The sequence below is a fragment of the Ambystoma mexicanum genome, chromosome 11 (genome assembly GCF_040938575.1).
Source record: "Ambystoma mexicanum isolate Mex_15411 chromosome 11, UKY_AmexF1_1, whole genome shotgun sequence".
NCBI classification, from domain to species: Eukaryota; Metazoa; Chordata; class Amphibia; order Caudata; family Ambystomatidae; genus Ambystoma; species Ambystoma mexicanum.
This window is the reverse complement of record NC_090934.1, coordinates 782104167-782126532: the sequence shown is the minus strand read 5'-3', so window position 1 is coordinate 782126532 and position 22366 is coordinate 782104167. Positions and strand designations below refer to the sequence as shown.

The 22366-nt window shown below is 45.1% G+C and overlaps 1 protein-coding gene across 6 annotated transcripts in view; it reads right to left on the bottom strand.

Moving 5' to 3' along the window:
* The window catches only part of DENND2B (DENN domain containing 2B), a 1727973-nt gene that overhangs the window by 39159 nt on the left and 1666448 nt on the right, over positions 1–22366 (bottom strand). For all 6 annotated transcript variants that reach the window (XM_069623705.1, XM_069623704.1, XM_069623706.1 and 3 more), the window contains 2 exons: positions 8308–8349; positions 4380–4491 (listed from right to left, as the gene is read on the bottom strand). In XM_069623705.1, coding sequence (XP_069479806.1) covers positions 4380–4491; positions 8308–8349 — 154 coding nt within the window. The remainder of the gene's footprint in view (positions 1–4379; positions 4492–8307; positions 8350–22366) is intronic.

Here is a 22366-nt window from a genome sequence, read left to right as displayed (position 1 = left end):
CCTGCACTTCCTGTAGAAGCTGTGGTCCGTGTTGTTCTTGTTGCTGAATCGGCAAGATATGAGGACACCTGCATTGGAACTCCAAGGTGTGCCCCTGTCCGAGAGCGTCCAGCACCAATCTGTCTGTGGTGATGTTTTCCCACGTGCCGAGGAACTTTGCTAGCTGGCTTCCCACTGGGGTGCCCAGGAGGGGTCCTGAGGACATGGCCGATTCAGGCCTGCGTGGGGGTTGGAGTGCTGCCATGTCGGTGGCACCGCCGCTGTCCTCCGCTGCCTTGATACCAACCCCTGTATGCTTCTTGAGAGGAGGAGTATGGAGGCTGTCGGTATGCGTGTATTATATCCCTTGGAGGATCTTCCTGATTTACCTCTGGCAGAACGAAAGGACAACGACCGTCCCTGCTGCAAAGTTCCCAAGGAGCGTGCCGTCTCTGTGTCGATCTTTATCGCTTGCAAAGACTCGCTGACCGCCTTTCCGAAGAGGTGCTCAAAGTCGAATGGCATATCCAGTACCTTAGTCTGAATGTCCCGACGGAAGTTAGTTGCCTTGAACCAACCTTGACGAAGCAGGGACACCCCGTTCCCCATCTGGTGGAAACCTGTGTCCGCGATGTCCACTGCCACTGTGATGGTGTGATCCGAGTTCACCTCCCCCTCCTGGAAGAGCTCCAGTGCCTCGATATTCTTGTCTTCGGGCAGGAAGTCCAGAATAGGACACAACTTGAACCATAGTTCCCGGTCGTAACGGGACAAGGTAGGGCGTTGGCTGCCTTCATGGTAGAGGCTGCCGTGTAAATTATTCTCTTGCCCATTGTATCCAGCTTCTTCCCCTCCTGGTCCAGAGGTACCATGGCTGCTGATGACGGGTTTGCTGAACGTTTCCTGGCTGCTGCCAAGACCACCGAGTAGGGCAAGGGCTGAGACCTTAAGCACCTGAGGGCTGAATCCGGGACCCTGTACTTCTTCTCCAGCCTTTCCCGCTTGGTCAGGGCCGTACTCAGGTTTTTCATCAGCACCAGGCCCTCCTTCCAGATGTCATCCAGGAAGGGAACCGACATGATTGTCTTTCTTCTCGACTTGCACCGTTGGTATAGGAAGCCTTCTTTCTTGGTCTCCTCAGGGGTTAACTGAAACAGCTCTGAGGCCTTTGATATGACGGAATGAAAGGATCCAACTTTGTTGGGTGGAGAGGCCCTATGGGGCTAATCCGCGTGCAGCATCTCCCCACCAGCTGCAATGAAGTTGTTGTCCTTGTTGGTACCCGTGGCTGTGTCCGTACCTGTATGCCAGTCCAGGGCCCTGGGTGGAGTCTTTTCGTGATGGGGAGGTGGTGGAGGAGTTGGATGATGGCTAGGACCAGCACCCCCTTGGTCTTCTTCTTTCATGGGGGAAAGCTTAGCCTCGGGGGGCTCCTGAGTGCCCCGCGCAGGCATAGGTCCTGGAGGCATCCTGTGCTGGATTTCAGTGACCAGTGTGTGCAGGGTTGTTAGAATATCCAGCGACACGTCCCTATGCCAAGAGGTGAACGCAGCCAGCAGAATCAGGTCTGGGCTGACGCGCCTCCTCTTACGAGCAGTTGACCCCTCGCGATCCATGTAGCAATCATCCTGCAGATCATTGTCTTTGTTGGTACTCGAGTAGATCTGCTCCAGTCTGTCTGGGACAGCCCCCTGATCCACGTATCGGGGAAGCTCTACCAGAGAGACCGTCTCTCTCTTCTTCTCAGGAGGGTGCCGGGTCCGTGCGGTCGCCGGGTCCATACCTGACCCCAGATTGGCCATCACCTTTGTTGCTGCTTCCGCAGCTGTATCTCACCTCAGGGGTAAGGACACCCGTGGGGTGGCTGCCACCTCCTTCGCTGACCTACTCTCCTTCAGCGCTATCGCAGCAGTCATCATTGACTACGACGGTGATAAGCTTGTTGCCACTTTTGTCGACATTGCATTGTTGACTCTGTTGACCTGGTATGCAGCGAGGTGTTTACCAGCTTTGACGAGTCCTCCCTGAACTTGTCCTTTGTCGGCTTATCCATGGACACACATAGTTGTGCTAGGTTTGGGGACTTCCTCTTTGAACAGGACCCTTTCAATGGTAGGTTCACCATAGAGGTCGCTGGTGATGGCGATCGCCTTCTGCCCAAGTCTGGACCTGTATCAGCGGTGAACCCAGCGCTGCTAGCGGCGGAGTGATTGGCCATCTCTTGGAGCCCTGTGAGCGGGATGCCCTCAAAGGATCTTGACCTCCTCTCGGAGGGAGCTTGCTCCTTGGACTGTCCGGCCCTCAATGAGGCTTGACTCTGCTCCACGGCTGAGTCTGTGGCCTTGCTCGACTTGAGCCATGCAGACAGTCTGCTCTAACAGTCTTTTTTGGTTTTCTTTGAGAAACCACGGCATACCTCGCATCCCTCCTCATGGTGGTCCGGTAGCAGGGAATAAAAGCATTAATGATGCTGATCTTCCATGAAGACGTTCCTTAATCCGCACTTTGCACAGAGTCTGAAGAGACTTCGACTTTCCTTCTTATCCTCAATCATGGTTGAAAAGGTGCGAAGTAGGCCCAAGGCCAGGCCTTCTCGAAACTTCGATGACGATCGGACGGTGGATGAAGTTCTTCACCGGTAGCAGATCCCTGCTGCCAACCTCTGTCCTTCGTTGAAGATATTTAAGCAAAAATCTGTCAAAATTCGAACTATTTTGGATAAAAATCTGAAAAAACACAAAAATAGCTTGGAGAGCAACTTGAGGACTCCCAACAATGAAGAGTGCAGTAAGAATCTGAAGATGGCCACCAGTGGTGGAGCTTAGGGAGAGGACTGTCATTGGATGGAGGCAGTATGACCCAGAGGACGGTGATTAGTTTAGAGGAGAAATACAGTTTCAAAGTGAAAGTGAAACAGTTTTTTCTTTTACCGAAGATTCGCAGCCTGACGGCACGGAAATATTCATGAGCATGTGAATCCATGCCAGACCCCATGTTGGCGAATGTTTTATCTGTGTTCATTGGTTGAAATGTACTTAATGTCGTTTTATGTTGGGTACGGTTTTGTATGTTTAAGATGAGTCAATGCTTTTTAATGGTGAAATCTTAAATACATATTATGACTGTCTTCGTCAAGCTTGACAATTAGTGTATTCAACTGTTTCCTGAACAGGAGGTCGCTGTCAAGTGACCTTGCAGTTATGGGGAGTTTGTTCCATAGGGTGGCTTGTGCAATGTTCAACAGTCAGCCACCAAATGTGTTTTTCCTGTCATGAGCCAGCTAGAGGGAGAAGGAGTTGGTAGATCGTAATACCTTACTGTGGCAGAGCTTGATTTTCTGCTGGATGTAGCCCGTAGCCCTGGTAAACAAAGCACAATGTTGTGAAGTATATCTGCCTTTCCACAGGCAGTCTATCCAGGGATGTGAGTGCTGGTGTGATATATGGTCTCTGGGTTTCAAGAACAGGATCAGCCTGGCAACATTGTACATATACATATATGCATATACATGGTGACATGGCCTTCGCAAAGGGGTGTGACAATACACTCTGATCTTCTTCAGGACAATGCCATGGTGAACTGCACTAGGCACTCTGTGTTGGAAGCAGCTTGAGAAGATGGCATCAAACACCCACTTAAAGTTATTCTGCTCCTGCTGCTTGCATCTAGAGCCAATGCCATTCTCTTGCTACCATTTTCTTGGAATGTGGAAAATGTTGCTAGTAGAAACCTCCGTTGGAGTTTTCTGCACATAAAAAAATTGTTCTAGAAGTGAAACTTTGCCTAAAGAAATTGCTCAAAAGAAACATCTGCATTGCTGTAATTCCCCACCTGAATCCAGACTTAATAAATGTATACTGAAATGCAATTTCTATGGTTGCCGCTTGAACCATTTTGAAGATAGCTTTCCATATGAGAGATCTTTGGAAAACACATATAATGGATTTGTAAGCTGCTTGAAAAAACAACTACCAAAATGTTACCTTCAATCATTTGTCCATTTATTTTCCACTCTTCATCATAATCCTAGTAGTTTTGTAAAGGTAATTTACTTCACATTAGGCCGCCGTACACTAACTGGATACCTAACAGTCAACTGCCAATTATTTTTAAAGGTATTTTAACCTTGCACAGATGTCTATCTTAGCGTGTGTTAAATTCTTTTCACCCTCCCATGACAACTTGAGTCTGGTGTTGGTGGCAAATACACTCTCGTACATGTCAAATTTTACTGAATTCAGTGTGATTTGATCATACTGTTCCTCCAAATTGATTGACTCTCTACGGAATACCTTTACATGCCTATCTGGTGACTCCAACCTTCTTGTAATTCAGTACTCTTGAACCAGCACTAGACTGGAGCCAGGGAAGCTTTGCTGATAATTTGCAGCGCCTCTTACCATCATCGGAGTCACTGTCTGAATCCTGATTGATAAGTTCATTCTTCCGCTCCAGAGCCTGCTCCAGAGCCGCTTGCAGCTTTCGAGGCAGAAGAGCATCCTCGTCATCCATCTAAAGAGGAAAGTCGCCAAAAAGAATGCAAGGCGTGTTATAAAAAATGGGGAGTCAGTGGCATTGAGAGGCCTATTAGTATACGCCAGGTTATTCTTTTGCACATGCAGATTTCCATCCAAAACCTCCAAACAAAATACTTTTTCCAAGATAAAGATTTTCTATGTGGGACTAGAGTGTTTAGGCTTTAGTGAAACATGCCGACTGTACACCTACTGCTTACAAGGCCAGATAAACCCTCACAGCGTCTGGATTTCTGTGCTCGATCAATAAGAGTCTTCCCTTCAGTGGCTACATCTGCGGAATAGTGCAAGCACCAACGTACTCGCACTGCCATTTCTGCCAAGGGTCTGCAGTTGGGAAGACACCAATCCAATGCTCCATGCAATGAGTGGAGAACTGGGTTGGAGGCCTACTCAATATCTCTTTTCAGCCAGCAGGCTTTTACTAATCCATTGCACTTGAAAAACATCTAACCCATCACACTAAATCATAAAAGGGAGAACATGGAATTTTCAGCAGACTACATATAGTACTACTAATAATATTAATGAAAAAACGGTGTGCCAAATAGAAAACTGAAACACCAGGAAGATTGAAATATTTCAAATTGTCTTCTTACTCTTTTCTTCTTTGTTTGCTAGCATTAATAAACAATGGCCTCGTACTATGAGGCCAAATGCCCCCCAGACTCAATGAATAGGGACAAATTAGAGCTCAGAGTTATATTTGTAGTAAGGCAGGGAAATGCAGCAAGCCATGAAGATTCTTATTAGGATTGCTATACAAATGGGCAAATGGATGGAGAGACAATGTATCATTTTTCAGGCAATAATGCGCATTTACCCAATTTACCCAATATGTGTTGAGACTCCTGAAATTTGCTTCATGATGTTGAAAAAATAGAATTCAGATCAAACGGAAGTCAGGATAAAAAGCATTAACGTGTCAATGTAATCCCTAGTGTGTACCGGAGTATCTAGTAGAGATTTGTCTGATGATGGTGTCCAAAGATATTTGTACCACATTTCTATGTTTCCGTCTTCACATTTGTAGGACAGAGTCTCCACCCATCTTCTGCTCCTGGTAAAATAAACAAGGAATCGCAAAGACGTGTCTAGTTCTTACAAATGTTAATGGATCTCGCTTGAGCTGTAGATATCCTGAGACCGTACGGATTTCCCTTTACGCATGTGTGTCTGAGGTGAAGGAACACTGGAATGTTTGCCTAGTCGAAGTATCTGTGATGCATGCCCTATAAACCAATGGCATGGTGAAAATGAATGCAACCAGGTGTCTAAGCACTCTTTAAGATTCCATTGGACCTTTGGTGGCCTTTTTCCATTTCCCCACTATCTCAAAATAACCATGTTTGATAGAAAACGTTGATGTATAAAACGGATGGCAATTAGGAGTTTTAAACAAATAACAGGGCTGGAGCTAAGCCTCTTACTTTAATGAACTATACATGACCCAAACGGTATTACAGAGTGCGGTCCCTGGCATTGTATGGCTAAAGTTTGATTGAAAACTAAGCATCATGTAATTTGGGTTGCATGGAGCAAAGAATCATATCTTTAAAGAAGAAGTCTGACGTATGGCTTATGTGACCGAGCGGGGAACTGGAGCTGTCTTTCTAGATGGTCAATTCTTTACTTACTGGGCTTATGTTAGCTATATTGTGCACACTATTAATATAATCATCCCACGGTGCTGGAGCGCTGCCACCATGATGGATGCACAAAGCTTTGACATTCTGCTATGAGGCGGTTGCAAGTGTAGGACCCTTGTGTCCCAGAGTGGTGGAGGCTTCTTGCATGGGGAAGTTGTCGTCTCGTCGATCTTTCTGTTTGAAAGTCGAGGTCTGAATTAACTGACTGGTGCGCAGAAGGGTTCGGGAGGGGACGTAGGGGGGACTGTAACAAAGGTGAAATGGAGGGGGATGCCTGGCAGAACAGGCTTAAGCACTTGAAGATCAGTCAACGTATTTTGAAAAGATTGAGCCAGTGGTGTTTCCCTAACATTGCGGATGGGGGAGGGGTATATTTTTCTTAGCCTAGTGATGTTGAAAGCTGCTGTGAATTGTATATTTTAAAACAAGCCTATTCGGATGTCAGAGGCCCGTGTGACGACGTCACAGACTGTCAGGTTTGGAGCTGAAAAGAGCCCTGGCCAGAGAGCCATGGGGATCTATCTCCAGCAGACGTAGGGCAAACGTGCAGAAATGCCTTGCTTGGCAGAAGGCTCCTTCGGTCATGCTGTTTATGTCTATGGTAGTGCAGGTGAACTCCACGTGCACTTTCATATTTCAGTTTCTATCTTCAGCGGGTAGCTAGTGAAACACGTCCTTCATAAAAGCAGACATCCAGTGGTCGAAGTGTACGAAAAGAAGTAGTGGAACTATGTTCCCTGCTGGCCTGCCTCCACTCCCCACAAACCCCACTGCCAAGCTCCCTCCCACGAGCAATACAAACACCCAAACCAATGGGCCTGCTGTTTAAGGGAATGTTCAGTGCAGTGCACTGAAGTGCAAGTTTCAACTTCTTCCTACACTTTTATTTTAAAACGAAACCATTCCGGAAGGGTTTCTTTTTAAAATAAAAGTATTGGGATGGTAAAATGTAATTTAAAAAAGTAGAGGAGCACTGCTCCCATCCGCTCTCGCTCACTGCAGACATCCTGGGAAAAACAAAGCCGCGTGCCTCAGATTGGTCCTGCGTGATATATCTATCCATAATGCAAACCGAATAAACAAAACCAAATGTAGGATGGTAACTTCAACCTGAAAAAACCCAGCCTTGACCTAGAACAACTGCCTACGAAACACCTACTTTTTGCCTATTTTCGAAGGGAGTAATAGCAGAAGTGGTTATGTATGACACGAAGTTTTCCTGTCAGACTGTGAGTACCTGTGGAATAGGCACACACGATATTAGCTCAAAGGATAATCTGTCGTACAGCCTTTCTGCAAATCAGGATACAGGCAGGTAAACTTAAATGAGATACATTTCTGAAAGCTAGGCATTTTGTGTAATACAGTAAGGGGGTCATTTGTATGCCTTCTCCGAGAATATTTTACACCAAAGTGCCTAAAAAGCAACATACCACCATTGCCAAATTGATAATGGTCATATTAGGCTTTTCGATAAACCTATCATGGATGAAAAGGCTATAAATAAAAGGCCTTTAAAAATACTTGAGCAACTACTTTTTTGCAATCTCTAGTAGATATTTGAGGTACTGTACCCTAGCCAATGTCTTCTTATTGATAGATTGTTGCATCTTTGTTCTATGCCCCTTACATTTGGTGGAGCTCAATATTCTACCATTTGCATTAGCCCGGTTCTTTAGCCCACTTAATTAATGTACTAATGTTTTCTTTCTTCTACTGTGTTAAATGCACACATTGATTTATTTCCATAGATCCTCGTATCCAAAGGGATGCATGAATGATCATCAGCCCAAGTGCAGCAGTGGACCGTTCATTGGCAGCATCTCGAATAGAATGAAGAAAAGAGCAAAGAATAATGCCACCTCACAATACAGCTAGAGCAGACTGCTGTGTAATGAGTTTAGCCTTTTCCAATATTAGGGGGGCACTGCGTCGGATGCAACATTGCTGGGTTCCAATAAGATTCAGAATGGTAATGAAAGTGACGACGAGTGCGTTATAGAATAGAAACCCAAATGTCAATTTGTAAATTAAATATATAAATATATGGATATGCAAACACACACACTTATATGTAGGTATAGAGAGAGCACAATGTGATTGATAACGAACAGGACCCATAAAAGCATGGCACCAGTGCCTACCTGTCTGATGAACCGATCAGATCCTAGATCCACCATCAAAGCCTGCAAAACAGAAGAAAAACTGTCTTATTATAGAGATTATCACTACATAACACAGGCAAAGTTACACTCTACGTACACCGCAGACAGAAATCAAAAGGTTCTTCATAAAATAAATGAGCCCTCCAAGAGGCTTCTGTGGAAAGACATTTTGTAATGTATCAACAATTGGTTTGACTTCACTGCACATCAAATTTGAAGGCAAGTCTATTTAAAAAAAATGATGACACAAGCCCCAGTGCCCATATTTTTATTTTAAATCCAAAACAGAAAGGGCCTGATTGCAAGTTTGGCGGTCGTGGTTAAACACCTGGTAATGATCGTTACCGGATATTTCACAGCTCTGCCAAATTATGAGTATTGTTACTGAAAGTCACATTATTTGCTGGTTTTGCACAGTGGATTTTGGCATCACACGACCGATAACCCAATGCGGTAATCAACGGGTATGGCATTACGTCCCGGGAGGATAGCTCAGCGGCAGCGTGCGCGTCTTGGAAGCAAGACGACACGGAGCAACAACAGGTTCGATCCCCGGGTCCGCGCTTATGAAACCTTTGGGTGTTTAAGCGCATTATAAATACGCAACTAAGAAAAACAAAAAAAAAGACAATTCCTGTAACAGCGCCTCGATGCCTGCGGGCTGTGTGAGCGCTTTATAAATGTGAAATAAATAAATAAATTACCACATGCAGTAATTGGGACGCCAAAATGGGGAATAATTAATGGTATACATGACTCATAATCATGCAGACCTACCAGGTCGCTAGTTAATTACTGATGATTACTTCAATTTTTTGTTTTTATAATGATGCATGGGAGAGTTCCTTTAACAGACACATTTTAGACCAAACGATGTTTGTAGAGAGGTGCGCTTTAAAACGTGTTCGGATGGGAATTCTATTTAGTCGCTTTCAAATGTTTTTTTTTTTATCAGATCCACTTTCTTGCACATGGGTTTTTTTGTATGCCAAGTGAGCTTATATGGGGGACATTCCAGTTAAATACTTAAACTGGATATAACTATCTACTGTTTTCAGTTGGTATTTACTAGTAGAATTCTCCTTGTAGGCACTGCTTGACATATGCATAATACAATGTCCAAATCCAGAATGTCACAAGTGGATGCAGGACAAGTCAATTGCAATTGGTCCACAGGAATTCACACTTGGATGTTCAATCACTGCATGGAAGACATTACTGGAGTCTGAAGAAAGAAACATTTGGACAGGTGGATTGTGGGTACCTGGAAAGGGAAGGGTAGCATATGTGGGATTTATCTGGACAGAAATAAAAAGTTGGATTCAATTCAACAATTAAAATGATTTAGCTTTCACCTTTGAACATGCACATGTTGAACACCTACAACAGCAAATGTAGCATTCTGATAAAAACATACACACAATTGTCACACTGGGATGTTCCCTATTTTTAACTTATTTTCTTTTATTATCCAAGCAGCTACAACTTATATTAAATTGCTTCAATTTTACCATGACCCTTGCCTGAAAATATGCTTCAATTTTACCATGACCCTTGCCAGATCGATTCTGTTCTGTGACCACAACATTAAGATAAATACCCTCCTGATAAGAGATTCATTTTAAAGTGCCAATAACAGTAATTTACACTCTTAAGCTCTTCTTAGTTGGTTGACTGTACCAAGAACAAAATAATATCAAACCATAGGCAGATACAACTCTAGACACGCAGACTCCCTGGAGTGCCATGGCTGGAACAATACCTCACTGGTGCAACACTGCTGTCCAGTCGTCCTTTTAATCCCCGTAAAGGGACAAACATACTTTACATTTCATTATTTGGGCCATTTTTACCAAATGTTCTTGCAGGAGAACCCCCTAAACTATACCTACTATACCTGGAGCGGTTGAGCTTACTCTCACGGTACAATATGGGTCCATTTTGAAAACTATTTCCAGGTCCACTTTGGATTCCCGGACTAACCCTGCAACTGGTCTCCTCTCTTTTAGCCTTTGATTTTGCTTGCTCCAAGGATCCTGTACCTAAGCCCACCCACCAGCCACCAAAATCTGCTATTACCTTTCTGCCTTCTTGTTTCTGGCCATGTATTTTTCCTCTTCTTGATAAAATGTGCAGAAAGACTCCATTGCACAACTCTATGCTCTTTATATCTCCGAGTATTTCTTCACTGTACATTGTTGCAATGGTTGGTTAGATGCCTCCTCCTCGTAGTCAGTAGTGAATGTCTCTGATGTACAACTCTGTGCTTTTTGATCACATGAATATTTCTTCACTTCCTGTTCAAGAATGTACTATTGGAAAGACTAGGCACATTCCCCTCTAATTAATTTATTGTGAAACCTTTAAATAATTTAGGCCATGATTTCCATACACACCATGTGTTCCCATCTTATTTCTTGGCCAACCGTTTTGGCACGGCTATCCAAGCTAGTCTTGTGTGTTAGAGCCTTCACCAGGGCTATACTGCATTATGAATTGGAAATCCTTATCGACAGAGTTACTTCTGTGGAGAGGCAGTCTCTAGTTTGCAAGTGGCTGTCTCCACTATCATCATTTCATCTGATGGCCAGTGAGCAGCCTTGCTGCATCAACCACTCACATATCACTAAGTGGGGAATTATTCAATTCCTTCTTTATTGTTTGCTCTACAGCCTTGGCAGCACATTTAAGAATTAAAGCGTTCTGCCCGGAATAAGGAGGGCTCACAAATTGCTACGTCCTCACCAGGGGCACAGTAAAAGGATGTGGTGCTGGGAAAATCCTGTGCAGGCAAGCCTAGCGGCAGACTCGTGGTTGCAGCCAGAGAATTCAGGTGGAGTGGTGTAGTGGGAGCAACCTACAAGATTCAGAAGTGGATAACCAAAACACACAATATAGAATGTCATATGAATAAGCCACCATGAGGTTACTACTTGCGGCTGCTCAGTCTGCTGCTGCATGTGAAGAGAAAGAGGCATGATCCTCAGAGTGAAAATGCCCCTAATCCTAGTGAGGCATACTCCTGATTAGTGAAACGTTCTTCCAGGAAGTTGGAAGCATTACCAATGAAGTAGGCTTGCCCCAGTGCATAAAGCTGGGATCTAATGATTGAGGATGGTTCTTAGTGGGAGGGACTTTCAAGTCCTTCTACAAGTCTTAGTGAGGAAGACACTCCCTCAGTAAATGAAGCTTTTTCACAGCATAGAACATAGTCCTTAGTGAGACACCCTCAAAGTGAGTACTTTACATATACATTTTTCTCAACTGACGATCAAAGTTCATGGTGTAGATAACTGGATGTTCATGTCCAAGAAAATCTGTGGATGACACAAAAGGGACACTGAAGCATGGATAACTCAACATATCCAGGCCGTTGTAAAAAAGGATAGGAGTTATTTAATTGCAGTCCATGTTCATGAGCAGCATGGTGGCAGTACATTCGATGTTCATGTTTATGCCATTGATGGGCTGTGTTCACACTTCCGGGGTAGCAATGGGGAATTGGATCTTTGCCAAACTGAATGCAGATTGAGATATTACTGTTGATACTTGGAACCATTCAGTCTCAATCTGGACCATGGAATGTATACCTTTCTGGCAGAAGGCTAATAGGGCTGTGTTATCTTTTTGCAGTGTGATGAATTCCCTATCTAAACCTGAAAGTTGGTGTTAACTTTCATTAGAACCTCTGGATGGAGCCTGTGAAACATTCTAGTCTCTTCTCGAAAGAGATAAAGCTGTACATTGCCCTTCTTCAGTGATAAATGCCCATTCCAAGTGACTGTGGCTGGCTGCTAGGGAAACAGACTTGCGCCTTAATTTCTGGTAGCATCCACATAACACCCTTCCTCTGGGATTGCTCTTCGCTGAAATTCAAATATGCGGCGCATAACTAAAAGTCGCAGCCAAGCTTTCTCTCTGGCCCTGGGATACATCTTAGTGAACAGACGATGTCTATTGAGGCAGTTATTAGAGCATCTTCAGTCTATCAGTAATTGAGCACATTGCCTTATTTAACCTATATTGACAAGTGTTTACTCTTCCGCTTGCTAGACCCTTGGACTAAATATATTCCGCCCCCCCCTTTCAGAAATGCATCCATGTTGCTTAGCTGTGATGGGGAGCTAATGCCTCATATTTTCTCTCTACCCTATTCCCCCTCCCAATTATTTCAAGCGTTCAGTGCATTACAGTGTAGACCATTATAAAACATTAAAATAAATACATTTCTCTGATAGGGTGAGATTTGTTCCCAGTCCTAGGTAAGGAGACAGGCGTCCAGTCAGTAAGAGTAACCCCCAGAATGAATAAAATCCTAGTCTTTGACACTTACTCCTAAGGTGTAATATTTGCTTCGAGCCCAGAATGTGTTCCCATCATGAGACCCAATCCAAGTAAATAAGAACAAGTCCTGTGAACTGGAACCCAATCACAATCCTAAAGGGTGGCACTGCCGCACAGTGAGGATTACTTTAAAACTGGCACCCATGCAGACCTAAACAGCAAAACAGTTGCAAGTGAATGAATTGTAAGAAAATCCCAAAAATAAACCTTTATCACTGAATCTTTAGTTCACTTGGGCAGAAGATCGGGTAAAAGGCAAGTGGATGCAGGGTAAATGCCACAATACCTAGTAGCACCTGAGAGGGACTTATAGCATTGGATGTACTCATTTGTGAAACATTGCCGGAAGCTTGGCTGTACCGTACACTTAAGTATGGGAACTATGTTACATGTCATAGTACAAAATTATTATGTTTATGTCCATACTTCATTTATTTGGCTACACTTGTGTTACATTTGCAGAAGTCACATTGGCAGCAAACACAAAGAAATTAGTGACTTATAGGGACTGATCAAGGAATATTTCTGTTGCTGTGAAATCACTTATAGATCTGACAGGGATGCAGGAAGCAGCTTCACAGTAGAGTTCCTGTTCGACCTTGCCCACGAGATCTTGCTAGGAGAAATGTTAGAGCACTGTGAAGAGGCAGGAATGAGAGACGGACACAGATTGTGGTCAAACACATTTATTCAAAGAAAACTGGGGTTGCGAAATGGTATCAGGTAATACAATTGCAGCAAAAATGACACCGGTAAAAAAAATGGTGGCAAATATGCTGTGGTTTGACCCGTTAAAGGTGCACCCCATTATACCATTTAAGGGGAGCTGGGGTTGCGGGGGTGTCCCCCACTCCCGTTGAATGGTATAATAGGTCCGGGGGTTGCAGGGGTGTCCCCCGCATCCTTTACATGAGTGTGGCGGCAAAACCACAGCATTTTTGCCGCAATATTTTGTGTTCACAGCCATTTTTGCTGCGATTTTAAGAAATGGAACCTGCAAAATGCCTTACCATCCCTACTCTAGGAGGTATTTTCCTACCTCAACCAACACTAAGGGTCTGTCCTGTGTGAAGATGTCCAAAGCAAACATTTCCTGTGTCCTATTCTATCCCTCACATTCTAAAAGTAACTCTAAGGTGTTAAGGGTAATGACTTTGGCCTTAGAAGTGCACAAATGTTTAAGTAAAAAAGAAAGGTGTAACTCAAACACAAAAGTTCCCAATGGATAGTATTCACAGTACCGGGGAATGGCTCCCTTCCTCAGGTTTCTCTTCACCGATACAATAGATCAACACGACAATCAACGTTTCTTATAGCCCAAGAGGATATCTCCTTCCTCTTGGTGTTCCAATCCAAATTTAGGAAGAATGTCTTCCTTCCCCAGGTCTTTTCAAACATTCACAATCCTAAGGGTATGAGTCTTCCTTGGGATTCCTTATTCAACAAAAAAATGTGAAAGCAAAACACCTTGGACGTGGCTGCAGCCTGGCAAGACACCCAGTGTACTCCCCTGCCAGGATCTTTCCACACTTAAGGCAATTTGACTCACAAACATATCTTTTCCTGCCAGGCCTTTTCCATGTGGTTCACTTTTTACATTCGCAAACTTGAGTTTGCCTGGCACGCTCTGCTGCCAGGACCTTCTCATGAGATTCACTTTATACACTTGCAAACTTGACTTTGCCTGGTATGGTCTTCTGCCAGGGCTTTCTTTCACAGTTCACTTCATACAGCTGCAAACTTGACTTTGCCTGGTATACTCTCCTGCCACAACCTTCTCATGTGATTCACTTTTACACACTTGCAAACTTGACAGTTTTATTTCTTACATTCACTTCTAGTATTCTTCCTTTTCAAATATTGGATCTCAAATCCCTTTCATTCACTTAGCTTGCTCTTTTATTTCCTTAATAGCATTGCTGAAATGCCCCAGTGTCTCAGCGTCCCTTCCTAGGACTCACCAGCTTTTTGTGGCTCTCTTCAGTCCAATCGTGGTAAACATGAAACAGTTCTCTGACGTCCTGTCTACACTTCACAGGCTCACTGGTTTCACCTAGCGGCTTCCACGTCCTCCGTGCCTCCCGTTTTGCTGTCGAGCTCCTCCCCATTTTTCGGGAAGCATTGGAATGGATTTCTGGTTCCCGTGGCCATCAGGAAGACTTCTCTTTGCTTCCCGCTACAGTCCCAGCACAGCGAACCTGCTTCTGCAGTCCTTCTTCCTTTGCTGACTTCCCAAGCCTTCTGGCTCCACGGTCTCCTCTGCGGCTCAGCAATCCCTCAGTTGGCAGCAAGAGGATGAGTTTTCATCCGACCGCATCACCCTGCTTCATGCTGGTTCGGAGTGTTGAATGGCCCAGCACCCATCATGCGCTCGCAACCACTAGAGCGCGCCCTGGGCTTCTCGGCTTCCTTGATCTTCACTGCTCCATTCAGCCTCCTTGTCCCAGTGTTTTCATACAGATGGGAAAAATAGGCAGTTTTTGGTATTTCATTCCCAGAATACTGAAATATATTACTTGCAGGTTTTATGGTTTACTGAAGGGGTCTACCACAGTAAGCCATAAAGGCATGAGGAATTGAGGGGATATCGCTAAAAGGGAAAGGGGGATATGTGTGTTCATCCGATGATGCTAGGCCATCCCCTTGAGGGTTGCCTCCCCGCATGGGTTCCTTCCTCATATAGCCGCCCCCAAGGCCAGGATCAGGTAGCGGCTGCCATCCCCTAGCCACATGGCTAGAGGCTACCTCTTGGAGGTACTCTACCCATTCTACCCATGTTACAGGTTTGGACAAAATATAGCCGGAAATCAGTAGTTGCATCCTGCTGTGCAGTCCAAGGCAGAACCTGAGGGAATGGATACCAGGCATGATAAACTGGTGGCCATGATGCCTCTGGACATAGCAGTTATTAAACTTAAGATTTTGGAGTTGGAAGAGCGTGAACAGGAAATTTAGAAGCTAACTGATTAAAGTGAGTGTTATGTGACTACAGAGGAGGACAAGAGGCGCGCACTTGAGAACCCAGCACAGTCCTGGTCATCAAAAGTGAATACAGCTAAGGCTTTCTGTGTAAGAAAATTACTCTCACAAGGTGAAGTCTCTGTATCACTGGGTCCCCAGAGGAAAAGCAATGGGGGTACAAAGTGCTTTTCTTCAAAAACAACTGCCTAAAATGGTGGGCTTGCCTCCTTGAGAGGTGCTGGACAGTGTTAGGGGCTCACAGGGACTAAGCTTCCTGGCCAGGTCAGAAGCCTCTGCCTTTCCATGTCAAATTTCTATAATTCTAGGCTAGGGAAATGGTTTTCAGTAGATCACAAGCGATAAAAGATATTAGTTGGATAGGAGTGAATAGCCCAGAAATTATGTTTTAAATGTTTGTTCCAGGATGTGGCAGAGAAGAAAACACTGCTACAGAAAGAAAAAGAAAAAGGCAAGTGACCACCACAGCTTACCCTACATGCTCGCTCAAGCTGTTGATTGATGGCCAAGGACATATCTTTGCTGGGCCACAGTAGGCAGGCGAGGCTGTTATGGCACATGCCAATGTGGGCAGATTGACAAATGGCTGAAAATAGCACTAAAGAACAAGTTACTTCTTACCTTGTAACATTCTTTCGATGGGATGTTCCTCCGACTTATTCCTTATCTTGATAATTGATTAATTCCAGCTTGCTGGCCTCGGAAAATTTTTCCAGTAGAGGGCGCTGAGCGTCGACGTCCCTTGAGTTGGTGTCCCTCGACAGCCTCCGTATCGGCGCCAACATCATAATGTGTATAAATAGACTCGCGCAGCGTCCGCTGCTCAGTTCCGTTTTGAAGCTTAAGAGCAGGTGTGCATGAATTGGTTATTAACCTTGAAGGAGCGTAAACTGCAACTACAAGGGAAGTTTTACTGAGGGGATGGATGGGAGGGGCGATAAGGAATACTTCGGAGGAACATCCCATCGAAAGAACGTTACAAGGTAAGAAGTAACTTGTTCTTCGAAGGGATTGTGTCCTCCGAGGTATTCCTTATCTTGATAGACTCCCATAGCAGTGGTGTGTAAACTGAGGTGGGAGTAAAATTGAAATATTTCCCTTTAAGAATGAACAGAGTGTAACACAGCTTTGCCAAATCTTGTGTCCTGGCTAGAGGAGGAATCCAGATTGTAGAATTTTGTAAAGGTATGTGCGGATGACCATGTGGCAGCCACACATATGTCTTCAATCGGTACCCCTCTTTGGAGGGCCGAAGAGGCTGCGATACCCTGGTTGAATGAGCCCTAAGGTGTTCAGGGGGCTCTTTCCCTGCCAATTTGTAGCATTCTAGAATGGCTAAAATAATCCATCTGGAAATGGTCTGTTTTGTGATTGGCAATCCTACTTTATGTCCTGCATAACCTATAAACAGTTGGTCTGCTTGCCTAATCCTAGCAAGTCTGCTGATATAAAAACTCAAGGCTCGCCTTGGATCCAGCCTATGTAGCCTCTCTTCCTCTTTCCCAGGATGGGGAGGAGGATAAAATGAAGATAAGGTTATCTTCTGAGTGATGTGGAATTCAGAGACTACCTTTGGAGGAAATTAGGCTTCACTTGTAGGACAACTTTGTCTTTGTGAAAAATTGTATGAGGAGGTTTGCAAGATAGAGCTTGTAATTTGCTCACTCTTCTGGCAGATGTCAAAGCCACTAGTAAGACCATTTTAAGGGTGAGAAATCTTAATGAACAAGAATGGAGTGGTTCAAAGGGAGTACCCATCAGGAAATTTAAGACTAGATTTAAGTCCCACAAGGGAACTTGGAACGGCTTTGGGAGATAGACATTAGTCAACCCCTTCAGAAATTGAATTACGAGGGGTAATTTGAAATATGATGGCTCCTCCGCAGTGCGCTTGAAGATCGACAGCGCTGCGAGGTAGCCCTTGATCGTACAAACTTGAAGACCCGAATTCGCCGAATAGATCAAAAAAGATAACACCATTGATGTACCACATGAAAAGGGTTCAATATTCTTTTCTCTACACCAGCTGCAAAACTTGTTCCAACGGCAGCAGTATAAGGTCTTTGTTGCTGGCCTTCTAGCCGAAAGCAACACCTTCATGATGTCATCTGGGAGGTCCCAATCCTTGTTTCTCAACCTTTCAGAAACCAAGCGTGAAGGTTGAGGGTTCCGATGTCTGGATGGAGAACCTGACCTCCCTTCTGCGAGAGAAGATCCTCCCTGTGTGGAAGACGAATCAGAGGGCAGATGGACATGTCCAGAAGGTCCGGGTACCACGTTCTCATGGCCCAGTCTGGGGCAATAAGCATCATAGTCTTCCGGAATCTTCTCAACCTCCTGATCATCTGAGGAATGAGAGGGACTGGAGGAAACGCGTACAGAAGTGGAAACTCCCAGTCCACTATGAATGCGTCCCATAGAGCTTCTCTCAGGGGAAATTCCCTTGAACAAAACTGATCGCACTTCCTGTTGATACTGGTGGTGAACAGATCCACTTGAGGGGTTCCCCAAAGGGTGAAGATCTCTTGAAGGACTTCCTGAGCTATATCCCACTCGTGGGAGACTGTGTTCTGCCTGCTCAGAGCGTCCGCTGTCAAGTTCTTCTCACCGGCTAAGTGAACTGCCGATAGAGAGATTCCTTCTTGAATTGCCCAAAACCGGAGCTGCATCGCCTCTCTGCACAGTGGCAGTGATCCTACGCCTCCTCTTTTGTTGAGGTAGTGCATGGCCACTGTGTTGTCCGTCATTATTAGGACATTTTTCCCTTGTACAGATGGAAGAAAAGCCTTCAGCGCTAGTCTGATAGCTCTCAGCTCCAACAGGTTGATATGTAGTCTGGACTCCGATGGAGACCAACGACCGCTGATGGTCAAGTCGTTGGCATGGGCTCCCCACCCCGTGAATGAGGCATTCGTGACTACTGTTATGTCCGGCCATGGTTGCCAAAACAGTTCTCCTTTCAAAATGTTCTTCCGACAGGCCCACCACTGAAGGTCTCAAGCCACTTTGTCCGGAACCTGAAGGAGATCTGTCATTCTTCCTGAGAATTGCGACCACTGGGTTCTTAGTGCCCACTGGAGAGATCTCATTCTCAGGCAAGCCTCTGGCAAAAGGAAGATTCAGGATGCCATGAGGCCTAGCAACCTCAAAAAGTCAAAGGCTGGGAGACGTTGGGCATTTTGAAACTGCAGAATATCTTGAGCCCTCACCTCTGGTGGTGAGGTTTTCCCCAGGGAAGTGTCCAGGACCGCTCCGATAAACTGGAGTCTCTGTGATGGTATCATCTGTGACTTCTTTAAATTAAGGGAGAAGCCCAGTTTGTGAAGGAAGTGGCAGACATAATCTAGTTGGATCTGAGCTTGTTCCGAAGTTACTGCTCTGATCAACCAATCATCTAGGTAGGGGTAGACGTGGATCCCTTCCCTCCTTAGACTTCCAGCCACTACTGACATTAGCTTGGTGACGACCCTTGGGCGGAGGACAGCCCAAATAGCAGAACTCGAAATTGATAGTGAGAGTTGCCAATTGCAAACCTCAGGTATTTCCTGTGTTTGAAATGGATTGGCACATGGAAATAAGCATCCTAAAGGTCTAGAGATACCAGCCAGTCCTGAAGCTGGAGGGCCTGAAGGATCTGAGAGAGAGTCACCATCTTGAACTTGTCCTTCCTGAGGAATTTGTTCAATTCTCATAAGTCCAAGATTGGGCTCAGTCCTCCGTCCTTCTTCGGTACTAGAAAATAGGGGGAATACCAACCCTTGTTCCTCTATGCTACAGGTACTGGTTCTATGGCACCTTTCTGTAGCATGTCTAGAATCTCCTGCGAAAGGAGCAGGTCTGGAAGCTTCAAAGAGTTGTTCCCCCGTGGATGACTCTGAGGGGTGCATAGAAAAGGCAAGCAGTAACCTTGGGCACCTGTCTCCAATGCCCAAGCATATGACGCCTGCCATTCCGTCAGATGTTGAGTTAACCTGCCCCCTACTGGTGTCTTGTGAGGAGAGACCTCAGAGTGGTTTAGAGGCGGCTGACACAGATGCCGAGGGCAAGGAGGCACATGCTGCTGCTGCGGCTTTTGTACTTTCAACCCGTCCACCGCGGGTGAATCGTTTTTGGCCCCTTTGAGCCGGCTGTCCTCTGCCTTTTCCGAATGCAGAATAAAAGCGAAAGGACCTACCTCTCCAAGAGGTTCCTGAGGGGCGATACAGAGTTTGATGGATTGCAGCTCCAAGAGATTTCACTGCTGCCTTGGATGTTTGTAACTTCTCTAGACTGTCATCAGCCTTCTTATCAAACAAAGAAGTGCCGTCAAAGGGCATATTCAAAAGTCTGGCCTGTACATCTGGAGCAAAACCAGACTTTCGCAACCACGGAAATCTGCGGATTGTAGTACTTGCCGGCATGGCCCTGCTGATACGGTCAGCAGAATCAATGCCAGTTTGAAGGGACTCACACATTGCGTCTTTACCATCTTTAATAATGTTCAGAAATGCTTCCCTTTCCTCTCCTTCCGGGAGACAGTCAGCCGCAGATGAAGCACACTCCCAAAGTGTATGGCTGAATCTTGCGAGCATGCAAGTAGCATTAATGGATTTAAGCGCCATGCTACATGCCGAGAAGACCTTTTTTGACATAGCGTCAAACCTTTTATCCTCCCTGTCTTGTGGAATAGTAGGGTATGCAGATCTACTGTTCGATGAAGTTGCTGCTTGTACAACCAAACTCTCTGGGGCTGGGTGTTTGCTCAAATATTCAGGGTCAGAAGCAGATACCCTATATTTGGCAGATAGTCTTTTGTTAACTGCCAGGATAACCTCAGGGGTTTCCCAGTTGACAGATATTTTTCTCTGCAATGCAGTATGAAAGGGAACCACAGGATCTTCCTGTGGGTCTTTAAGTAAAATGTCTGTAAGATCGTCCTGTTGAAAAGAAGGTGAAGGTGTAGATCACCCCATGAACTCTATTATTCTGGCCATTAAGACCCTATAAGGGGTCTCAGCATGTTCCCCTGGGTCTGGTTTAGCAAATTCTACTTCTGGAGAAGTATCTAAACCACTTGCCTCATGCAAAGAGTCTTGAAGTTCCTTCAATCTATTCTCTTCAGAGATAAATCCCTCTGGTATAGGTGTAGTGGTCCTCTGTAACCCAAAGGGTCTTTCATGGTCAGAATCCTCCCCTTCCTCATATATAGAGGACAAAGCTCTGAAATAATCTGACCTTGTGTATGGTTTAAAACCCATTTCTAAAGCAGAAGGGGCCAAACTTGTAGTCACCAGTTGAGAAAACGTCAAAGTTGTTGACGCGGAAGTCAAAGGCTTTGACGAAAACGAAAAAGGCGTCAGAAAAGTATGAAGAGGCCTCGAAGAACTCGAGAGGATCGGGATCCTACTCGGAGTCGTCGAGGTTATCGACGACATCCTCGAGGTAATGGTCAAAGCCCTCGGTACGTCTACTGACAGAGATGTAGTAACAGCAGTAGGTCTGTCCTTTATCGGTGTCGACAGCGGCGTCGAAGACGGCGTCGATTCGACCGATTTGTGTGCCGACGGCACCTTCGATAAAGGCGTCGATGACACAGATTTATGAGTCGAAGGAACTGCCTTTGCTCAAGGGTTCATGACAGTTTCTTTCGCCGGGTGCAACGACTCGCGGCGTTTCGATTTTTCAGGTCTTTCACCTACAGTATCACCTTTAGCCATCACCCGAGGGGGTCGAGGCCGCTTTCTCGAAGACGCTAAACATTTTTTTGCGTAATTCCTCCCACTTAGCTGGAGAGCTGTGTTTCGTAGGGCAGGTGACCCTTTCCGGGGAAGTGGAAGAAGACGAAAAAAAGGGAGATCTATGACACCTCTTTTTCGAGTGTTTAGACCTCGAAGACTGATGGGAACCGCTTCGAGACCTTGAGCGGGAATGTTTCTTGTGACGGCGAGGAGACAAATGTCTCGACTCTGCCGAGGAAACTTTCGAAGAAGTATAAGTAGAAGTTTTAAGAGCCTTACCACTTTCTAGCTTCCCCTTACGCTCCTTCAAGGCTTGCGCCGTCATGGACATACAGTCCTCGCATTCCGAACAGTGATGCTCCGATCCCAGGCACCACAAATAGATCCTTTGAGGATCCGTCAATGACATTTTCTTCCCACAATCTCAACACTTTTTGAAGCCGGACTGCGAGGTCGATGGTTCGGAAGAGGAAGCCATCGAATGAAGAAGATATCTTCGAGGAATAATAAGAATATACTTGAATAAAGAACTGAGCAACACGATTCCGAGGCCCATGAAGCGCGGAAAAACAGAACTGAGCAACGGACGCTGCGCAAGTCTATTTATACACACAATGATGTTGGTGCCGATACGGAGGCTGTCGAGGGATACCAACTCGAGGGACGTCGACGCGCAGCACACTCTACTGAATTTTTTTTTAGGCCAGCAAGCTGGAAGTAATCATTATCAAGATAAGGAATACGTTGGAGGACACAATCCCTTCGAAATGTTGATATGAATGGCTACTGTTATTTTTTCTGGTGGATAAAACACACAATGTAGCATTTATTCTCTGCTTAGTCTTAAATTATTTGTATTATTGTTATATTTCTCATTAGATGACTCCAATATAATGGGATGGTAGCCACATGTATTTCATTCACCAAGGTCCTGCTGGCCGTTAAGGTGTTTTGACAAGGAAGAAGGACTGCACACTGCTACTGGAACATTAGAGATA